This window comes from Argiope bruennichi, chromosome 11, assembly GCF_947563725.1.
Source record: "Argiope bruennichi chromosome 11, qqArgBrue1.1, whole genome shotgun sequence".
NCBI classification, from domain to species: domain Eukaryota; kingdom Metazoa; phylum Arthropoda; class Arachnida; order Araneae; family Araneidae; genus Argiope; species Argiope bruennichi.
The window spans coordinates 81,870,979-81,882,059 of record NC_079161.1 but is presented as its reverse complement, the minus strand read 5'-3'; the positions used below and the strand labels follow the sequence as shown (position 1 = coordinate 81,882,059).

The 11,081-nt window shown below is 31.1% G+C and overlaps 1 protein-coding gene across 1 annotated transcript; it reads left to right on the top strand.

Moving 5' to 3' along the window:
* The first annotated feature begins 7,513 nt into the window (after positions 1-7,513).
* LOC129956709 (piggyBac transposable element-derived protein 4-like) lies at positions 7,514-9,211 on the top strand. Its single transcript, XM_056068643.1, has one exon. It carries the CDS (start codon positions 7,514-7,516, stop codon positions 9,209-9,211), a length of 1,698 nt encoding a protein of 565 aa, XP_055924618.1.
* Positions 9,212-11,081: the final 1,870 nt, after the last annotated feature.

Below are 11,081 nucleotides of genomic sequence, written 5' to 3'. Positions count from 1 at the left end.
AACAAAAAGTTAAAGCTTGGTGCGAATGTCTACCTGTTTGGATGGTACGTTAAAATTCTGTCAATCTCCAAAAACTCATCTAAAGATTGCTATCTTGGATGGATATCAGAAATGATAACAAAAAGCTTTTAGAGGTTGCAATAAAAAAAATGTTACGATTATATTTGGTGAGAAAATGCTCCAAATATTTCAGCTTTGGCGACTGTACATTAATATTAAGCCTAGTTGTATTCGTTATGACTGCACAACGAAAACTGATATTAATATCTTCCAAAGCAATTATCTTCCAAACAATAATTTTTGTAGTATCTTAAAACAAAGAAAAAAAAACTTTTTTTTCTAATTTCTTATTTGTACAGTTTTCACTTAATTTTAATAATATTTTTAATTCAATTAGATGCATTATCTGAAATAGTCTTTTTAAATGCTATGGAGTCATTCATCAAAATATTCAACTGCGTGTTTTTACCAAACGTGAACTCAATTGTAGGATTTTCACACCTGCTTTTATTTCACAATCTATATATACTCTTTTTAATTTGCAGTTACTAACTCAATTAATTCATGTGTTTCAATCGGATTTCTATCAGATTGATACCATGTGACTGAAGAATTTGATGTTCTCACATGATGATCTGAAATTTACGACAGCATATTTCAATTTTTTATTGTTAATTAATATTTTTTATTGATTTTGATTCATTCTCTACCAATAAAAAAAAAGTAGAATCAATGTGCGCCGCATTTTTTGACACTATACAGGGAAATCATTTTCTCTGGGGCTAAAAAATTCGACATAACAATTATTTGAAAGACGGTAAAAAATGCATTCACTTATTATTATTATTTTTTTTTGTAATTTTGATTAATTAACAATCAAATCAGATTGTGACAATTTTCCATGACAACTTCTGATAATATTAATGTACAAAAATAATTTTTTGCAGTGTTTCAAAATTCATATATTTTATCATTTTAATTATTTTAGTTTATTTATCAAAATTTTTTCTAATTTTCACAGTTTTCCATTTCATTTTTTCTGCATAATTAACTATCTCCATTGTTTTACCAAATATTATTTAATCGTGTGATTTATCTCCATTGCTGAATGCTGAGGAAGATTCTATCTATTATTCAAATAATTTGCACAGGGAATAAGAAAGTGAAATTAAAATCCATCGAAAGACAAAGTGCAATTAGATGAGAGATTATTCAGATATTTATGTTTTTTAATTGTGCTATAGCATTCTCGAACTTAATTTCATTAGAAAATTTCATGAATGCAATAACCATTATTATCTTAACTATTATTCATCATCAATCATTAATTTATAAAATTCTATTATAATGTTGAGCAGACCAATACTTCGCTGAGAGAATCATGGGCATTAATTTATATAATTCGATTCTTATTTTAATCTTATCAATTCTTCGTTGGGAGAATCATGGGTATAAATTTATACATGAGAGATTTCATTGAAATTAAGCCCAGTCGATACTCTCAGTGAACTAGATGACCATCAAATTAGACTAATTTTCTGTATAAGTATATAGTTTAAATAATTGTACGTAGTATAATGAAATAACAAAAGATTTAATGGTAAGCCACTTTCAAGAAGATGGAATATAATGTTGGTTAAGGCACCATTATATTCCATCAAGATTAGACCATCAAGATAAGACAAGATAAGACCATCAAGATTCCATTATATCTTTTCAAACAAGAGACATGAATTCGATCCTAAAATAGGTTTTTTTTTGTGCTTTTTTTCCTAATTTATTTCAAATTAATATAACAATTTACAAACAGTTTTAATTAATCTATTTTTCATTTTTTATGCAGAAATAAATATTTATTCCCTAATTCTTGGATTATAATTTAATTTTTAGAAGAAAAAAATAATTATAAGTATTATAATTACTTAACATTTTAAAGATAATTTCAATTAAATTCATTAATTCTATTTTTTTAATCACTATTTAATTATTCAATGATTAAATAATAATTAGAAAAAACGACCAAATTGATCTGCAATTATTAAACTTTATTGCCATTCAGCAAAACTGTTTTCCAAAATCATAATATTACAAAAAAAACAAAAAAGAATAGATAATTTTATTGTTTGAGACAGAAAATATAATTAAAATTAACTAGTGTGAGAAAATTTTGCCATACCTTAAAATATTTTTGATATATATAAATTCTTTTGTATTTCTAATATATACAGAAATCTATTACAATAATTTGAAAATGATACTATAATTAAAAGCGTCAATTGCAAAATATATTATTCAAATGCATAAATACATATTATACTATTTTGAAGATTCCGATGGATAAATTTTATTAAAATTTTGCTAATCAACTTGCTGAATTCATATTAAAAATTTGGTTTTGAAAAAATGATTTCTCAATCTACCTAAGAGATGGCGCCACGAATCAATATAAGAATAGAGATGAATAACGAATAGAATGAAATGGGAAATTATTTCAGAAGAAAATGGAAGTAAAAACGCAAAGAAACTGCAAAACTAATTTATTACATATTAAGTGTAAGAAAAATATTTATGAAATATATCATTACACAAATTTTGAAGTGGAACTGCTTTGCGTCTTTCGGTTTATAAAGCTTCGAAAACGCAACCAACCGCCCGAGACCAGTGGCGTGGTCTTGTAATCCAGCTGCTAGGAGGGCTAGGCTGTTGGACGGCGTGAGGTTGGGAGTTCTGTCCTCCGCTTCTCTATGTCGATCAGGCGTCCGCGCTAAGCACGGTGTCGATATGGTTGGATTGGGGGAGCCCGGTCTCACCAGGTCGTCTAAGGCGGAGCGAACCGGCTCAGGTCGGAAACGGAGCAGGCAAAAGCTCCCGCACGGTGCAGTAGTGGGATAGCGCTTGTGAATAGAAGGCGGTTGGCAGCCCAGTCAACAGAGTCGGACACAGTCTTTTTTTTTTTTTTCATTATTTAAATAGTAGTTAAAAATAATAAATATTTTTTTAAATAATATAATATTTTTAAATAAATTCACTTGTTTTTAAATAAAAAATGATATATGAAAATTAGATTTATTACAATAGTTACGAGAAGATGCCCACTTTTAATTTTTTTTTATGATTAGGGATTTCAATTTTTTTTTGAAGCAACATTGCATTAGGAATGTTAAGAGATGTCACACAATTAATATTTAACTTTTGCGTTTTAAGAATTCAAGTAATCAATATTCATCAAGTATTCAAGTATCATATCATGAAATATATTTTAAAATCACAATAGATGAACTTAAACTGAGAAAGTTTGATGTTTTTTTATCGTAACATTTACTTGAAATAGGTCTATTTTGCGTTCCCATTATAATCTGAAGCCTACTACCTTTCAAGAGAAATAAATAAACAATGCGCACTCCTATCACAGAGCATGCAGATAAACAACGACAAAACGTCATGTTTTTTAAAGCATCCGATATATCCCCCATAATGGTAAAACAGTTTTTAAATAATTTTAATACTTTTATTAATTAATTTAAAAATCATACATATAACTGAACAATTTTATCTTCTAGGCAACTGATACTATTATTTAATTTTAAACAAATTTTATATTAATTTATCAAGTTAATTCATTAAAATAGTACGTAAAATATTATTTATTATTGTCATTAATGAAACACTTAGTTAAATTTGAAATTCAGTGTAGATATACTGGAAGTATTCGTACTTTGCCATAATAATCAAAGAAGTTTTATTTGTGCAATTCTTTTTATACATGTTTTATAAGAGTAAATTTCGGAATGCATTTCAAAATACAGATTGTAAAGCAGAAAACTAAATTGTCATAAAATTCGATTTAAACTGTAGACCTAGTCCATTTTTAATATTGACTTAATTTTTTAAATCTGTAAAATCTTAATTCAGTATAATATATTTTACTAACATACAGTTAAAATTTGCATTTTTTTTTAATACTTTGTATTGTTGCTTTAAGCAGCCAAGAAACAGAGGTTCCACTCAAATAAATAAATATTCTTATTAAACAAATTTCAAAATAATATAATTAGTTCAAAATACTAATAACTTCCTTTTGCAAACATAATGCCTTACCGCATGACAACAACTAAACAAACACTATTAACAACTAAACATAGCAGAGATTTAAAAAGTGCTTATATAACGAGAATCAGAATTGCTACTAGGTGGCGCTGCGTTTGCCATCTGTGTGTAATCTAAAATTTAAAATCAAAAATTCAGTTCTTTAAAAGGAATTATGGCTTTATTTCTTCAAAGACACCCAGCAACCAGTCGATGTATCCCGTAAAGGGGTTTCGTTAATTGTTCTTAGGAATAGTGGTAACCTTTGCTGTAAATCCAATATCTTGGGGGGAAAATTTAAATGTTGCTAGGCAGCGCTGCATGTGATGTCAGTGAGCAAACGAATCAAAGTAGTCAAACGTTTATGTTTTGTAGACTGTCTTATTGAAATAAATGCATATTATTAAGGAAGGCAATATTTCTCTATTACTCTAAAGACAGCCCATATACCATAGAGAAGCTTCGTATTGTTTTTAACATAGCGGTATCCGGTATACTCAGCGGCATTCCAGTGCTTTAAATTTAAATTACCATTGAAACTTTCAAAGTTGTATTTAAGTTCGACATGAATGCTTTAAAAGCGTAAACATAGGAGTTGAAAAAGACTTTTTTTTTCTCAGTTCAATGAAAATTGAAAGGGAATTATTGAAAGAAATTCGAGATTTAAAAAAAAATTTAATTTAAATTAATCGAATGAGTGACAAGTTTTTGGCTTGACGCCTGCAACAGGCCAATCAGAAAAGAGAGGATTTTGTAAATTCCAAAGCTATTTTAGTACAGAAATTTAATGTGAGTTCATACATTTTATTACTTTTTCTTAAAGCATAAGAATTGAAATAACTATTGCTGTAAAGTGAAAATTTTAAACTGACGATAGGCGGCGCTGTTAGCTGCCAGTGGGCGATGTAATTTTTATGATTAAATGTAAAAAATTTATTGCTCTTGCCAGAAGCCGAATGCTTGTGTAAATAGGCTTGTCTTAAATGATATAAACAGTATAAATGCGCATAACGCTTTGCGCATTTTGTCTCTTTAACAAGATAAGTAATTTTGTTGGAATTTTAATCGGCTTAGAATATGTTGTGAGAATTGTAAAAGCTTCTGATGAATTCATAGCCGTCAGATGAATGGGCCATCTAACTCAATGGAGAACATTTCTTTTCTTTATATCTTAATACTGAAGATAGAAAAATGAATCAATTTTCTGAATCAGCGACTCATTCGGAAGAACACCATTAGTATTTTTCGTTACCTACAATTACTTAGAAGTTAGGGTGTAAAAAGAGATTTTCAACTCCTTATTTTGTCTGTTTCTAATATCAACAATTTATGTTACCAGTTTTGAAAAAAAATTAAATAGCACTTCCACTGTTATTTCGTTTCGATACTTTGAAATTGGTTAAATGCACATGAACGAAAGATTAAAATCTTGAATAAAACTAATAAAACAAAAATATAGATAGATTAAACAGGAGCATTATTAAAAATGATCAGCATAAAATTTCTAGAAGCTGTGTGTTTTTTTAGATCTTTTGAAAATATTTTATAATAATACTTTTTCTTGGAAGCGAGAATGAGTTCTCTTTATTTCTCCTGTAAAACATGAGAACCGTGTGCCAGCTTTCCTCCAAAGTGGAAGAAAAAATTTTGGCCCAATCTATCGAAATTCGCCAATCTAAGTAATGTAATAAGAAATTAAAAGAAAAAATTTATATATTTGGCAATTTGTTATTTAAAAAAATAATAACTTGGTACTATAAACCGGTATGTATTCTACTATATGACCAATTCTCCATCTATCTATATCTAAACTTATAATAAAGCATAATATATGTGTGTGCTGACTTTCTAAAGGGCAGATCGTTCGACCTGTATTAACCAAATTTGGGATGTGTATACCTTGAAGGTCGGAAATGTGTACCTCGGAGCGGAACCACCTTTTTTTAAATTTTTAATTAATTAAAAATTAAGCTAAATTTCGGCGTTTTTGCACTATAACTTCAAAAAATATTTACAGCTCAAAATTGATTTTTACATCATATGGAAGTTCCAAAAATAATCTTTTCAATAATACTAATGTTTTGACCTATAAATTAAATTTCTATTTTTAATGGATTTTCAAAAATATAATTTAAGCAAATTTTTCAACAATTTATTTCGCACAAAATAGAAATAAAATTTAATCTGCACCAGCATGACAAAAAATTAGCTTTTATCAAAGTGTTGCCATGACATTTACAAAAGCTCTGATTAAAAAATAAGTTAATTGCTACTGCAAATTATTCCATACTCTGTAAGGAAAAGAGCCTATGAAGTCTTTCGGATCTCTCCGCAAGAGTACATTTAGGGGAGATTTGTATGTGTTTGTAATACAAGACAGAATTACAATGTGAAAGCTTAATCGTGAGCCATATTCCCTATTAACGCATCGGCAACTTTATTTTTTTTTTATTGAAATTTTTGATCAACTCAAGAATTATTTTCTCATCTGTGTCTTTCGCGTTTTGATCATTTAAATTTTTTTCCACAAGAAATCATAAGACCGTCTAAATCGACATCTATTGGCACGATTTGTAATTTACATTTTGAAGTTTTTATATCACTTTCTTATTTTGTTAAAATATTCATACCATAAATAATGATTTTATTGCTGTCGCTGCAATTCAATATTTAATGTAAAATAAATAATCCTTAGGTAGTAAATATTATAAAAATGATATTTAAATAGATACTTGTTTCAAGCTTTATATTATTAAAAAGCTTTGAAATTTTAAAACAAATGCTGATTTTGAAAAAAAAAAAAAATTGTATCAATTGGCAATAACTGAAAATATACCACTGTATTTTAAATGTATTTGCTGACATTATTTATCGTTAGCAATTAAATGTAGAGAATACTTAAGATGATAGAAACTACGATTTTATAATTTAAATTTTCAATTATAAAGATGTCAAAATTGTCTTTTCTTAACCCTTTCGCGCCGACTGTCACCTGTACGTGCCAGCAAGAAACGCACTCACTTCCCGGCCGACACGCCGGCGTGCAAGAGCGTTTTCTCGTTCACCCCCGGCCGTCACCCATTAGTGCCAGTGTCCTGGAACGTTTTAAAAACTAAAATTTTTACCAGAAGATGGCATTATATGTCCATATGGTTTCAGATACATGTAGATTTGACCTTCTACTCAAAATGAGAGTAGTATGACTCACATACACGTGGTTTTTAGGGGGAAGGAATGAAGGAGAAAGGAATGTTTCCGAATGGCGTGAATTATGACGGCTCTTTAAATTCGCACGTGGTATTTGTTTACAGTAAGCAGGGGAAGTTTTTTTTTTTCGCTACAGCGTTGGGTATTTCGATTTGCGGTCCAGTTTTTAGTGGATAGTTAGATCTTGTAGACGTGAATTTTTTCTCTTTTTACCGTTAGAATGTCGAAGCGTCGAAAAATTTTAACTGAGCTTGAAATAGCGGAAATGATGCAAAATATTTCAGATATTGATTCTGAAACAGATTCGGATAGTGACAGTGATAGTGACACTATAATATATTCTGATCATAAAGAATCTAGCGAATCTTGTGATGATGAGGACATTACTGATATCTGTATGCCGAGTACATCGAAAGCAAGTACTTCTCCATGGTCATCCACAGTAGAAAATTTAACACAATTACCATTCAAAGCAGTGCCTGGACTAAAAGTGGATGATTCGGTTGCAGAAGAAATTGATTTCTTTAGGCATTATTTCGATGATACAGTAATGAAATTAATTACGGAACAGACCAATCTGTATCAGAGAAGTATATATCCTGAGGATGCATCTGGTGCACGTTCTTCGAACTATTTACCTGTCACAGAGGAAGAAATGTTTGTTTTCTTTGCTCTTACAATTTTGATAGGCATTATAAAAAAACCCAAAATCAAAATGTACTTCTCAACGAATCCCATGCTTGCAACGCCATTTTTTAATAGCGTAATGAGTCGTGATCGATACGTTGCAATTCTTCGATGTTTGCATTTTGCCAGCAGCGATGCCAAAAAAATCGGAAAGCTTCAACCAGTTTTAGATAAAATAATTGAAAATTTCAAGTCCGCTTACACCCCTGAAAGGAATATATCAATAGATGAAAGTTTATTATTGTGGAAAGGAAGACTTGGATTTCGCCAATACGTCCCTGCTAAACGATCTCGATATGGAATTAAACTCTATAAATTATGCGAATCTAAATCAGGATATATATACAATTTTATTATTTATACGGGGAAGGATACAGTGTTAAAGGAAACTTTAGGATTATATGGGGAAAGAGTTGTGAAATCTCTACTTGAAGAACTTTCTGGTCAAGGGTACCATTTATATATTGATCGTTTTTTTATGTCTCCATCATTAGCGGATGAACTCTTCGGACTACAAACAAATACTTGTGGGACTGTAATGAGGAGAAGGAAAGGAATGCCTGAAAATTTTCCGCCGCCCAAAATGAAAATCGGTGAGATGTTGGTTTTGCAGAAAAAGAACATGAACTTAACTGCTTTCAAAGATAGACGAGAAGTGCTAGTGATATCAACTATGCATGATGCAAAATTGCTTGATACTGGTAAAAAAGATCGCGCAACATCTAATCCCATAATGAAGCCAGAGTGTATCGTAGAATACAACAAAAATATGGGAGGGATAGACTTAAGCGATGCCGTCATAATTCAGTATCCATCTTTCAGGAAAACTGTTAAATGGTATAAGAAACTTTTCTTTAATATCATGGATATGGCTGTATTTAATGCCAATATTCTTTTCAACAAAAAAAGTAAGAACAATCTTCCTCTCCTTAATTATCGCCTTAATTTAGTTAATCAAATTATTTCTCAGTATTCCTCTAAAATCCCCAAAGTTAATGTCATACCAAAATCAGCAGAATCATTAAATCCACTCCGATTAACTGAAAGACATTTCCCAAAACTTTGTTCAAAAGAAACGGGTGAGAAAGTGAGACGACGATGCTTCGTTTGTTCACATTCCCGGAAAAATCCTCCAAAACGGCAAATGAGTTATTATGAGTGCAAGGACTGTAACGTAGGACTGTGTGTAGATCCCTGTTTTCAAATTTTTCATACGAAAAAAGAATTTTAAGTCATATATTTAGTTTTGAGATATATGATGTTAAAAGTTATTAAATGGTAAGTACATAGTGAAAATAAAATGTTTAAAATATATATTTAAACAAGAAATAACTTAAATAAATAAAGTATCTATAGAAATAAATATGAAGCATATGCCATTTAAATATTCTACAGAATATTATTAAACAACGCGTTGATATTTCGGTAATTTCATGGATTTAGGCTTAACAGTGAAAAACCCTCCGGCCGTGGACAGACACTCGCGAGAGAGACTACCGGCCTCAGCGATAAGCGCGCGTTTGCGCTTCGCGTCGCGAAAGGGTTAATGTTGGAAATAAGAGCTTATTTGTTTGCAGTTTCAAATATTTCAATTATTTTTATTTATTAGAGTAAGAGGAAATATATCATAAAAAGAAATTAAGCGAAAAGAAATATATCTTTTAGATCTTAAATTATGGAAATGTATCGTACTATAAAGATCTACAGAAGTTTTCCCAAAATCACATCAAGGGTTATAGTATGTTCTTCCCATAAATAATCTAAAATCTCTCTTTATATGAATACAAGTTTTTATTCATTGCTTGATAATTTATCTACAAAAGGATTGTATATAAATTTATTCTAGTACATTACACCAAAATATTTTTACAGATTTCACCGGATTCGCCTGTAATGGGTGTATGATGAGAAAACAATCGGCAGGCCTCAGTAGAAAACAACGATGACGTTTATTTACACAAAGAACAAGACGATACAAATACAAAGACGACAACTATATGAAGCCGAAACGAATACACAGGACAGCACACAGGAGTCCTCTACAGCAGACAGTAGCTCACAAGTAGTAATCGACCACAAGCACACAAAGCGGCCAGACAGAATCCAGCAGGAGATGGGATCCTCGGAGTTTTGATGTACGGTCTCCCCAAACGGCTCAAGTTCTCACTGTCTCCTCGCTTTAGCTGTATCCAACTGCCGACTCACTGCACACGACTGGCAACTCCACACACAACTTGATACTGCTTCTACAATAGACAATAGGGCTCGGCTCACAGCTCAGTTCAGCAATAGGTGGGGCTCCAAACAACACTGGCACTCCGCCGTTACTTCGCTATCCTCTCGAAGACTCGTTACTTGTCTACGATTCAGATCTTCTTCATTGCAGCTTGACACTGCCGTCCTTTTATATTCCTTGGGAGGCGGGCCTCGAACCTTCCAGTATTCTTTTATAAATCACAATCCTTTCGATTAATTCTTCTTTAGCACCAGATTTAACGAAATCCTCTCGTGATTTCCCCGCGTATATTACACATTTTTTCATAATCGTCCATTGCTACGTTAAGCAGCGCTTTATCGAGCAATTTCCTAACATCTTTAATTTTATTTATAAATTATCCTTTCACTTCGGTCCAGATATTGTTTGCCAACGGATTCCAAAATCCTCCTCGCTTTTACCCCTGCTTTAGGATGGGATTAATTCAACAAAATAGGGATGAGAGGAAAGATGAAAGGAGCAGATGTTTACATTTAGCAATAAAGTTGATTAGGAAATGTGCACATCCTTCTGCGTCTCACCCCTTAGTGAGATCGAATCATCGAAAACTGATCGTCTCAGGTTACTGAAACAAACAATAAGTTCTATTGCGTTGTAATTTTCTATGTAAATGGTGTAATCTCTCCACTTCATGTACCTTTCGTATGCTATCTGAACAAGTTCACATGTTCTGTGTTTTTCCTTGTGATTCTTTAAAATGCTCAGTATTTCTGATTTGATTTTGATGGTGTTATAAGAAATATTTTTGTTCAAAAGTGTCAATGCTACAATGTCAGCTCCACACCCCCCCCCCCTCCCGTATTTGTGGAGATAATTTTGCTTGCGT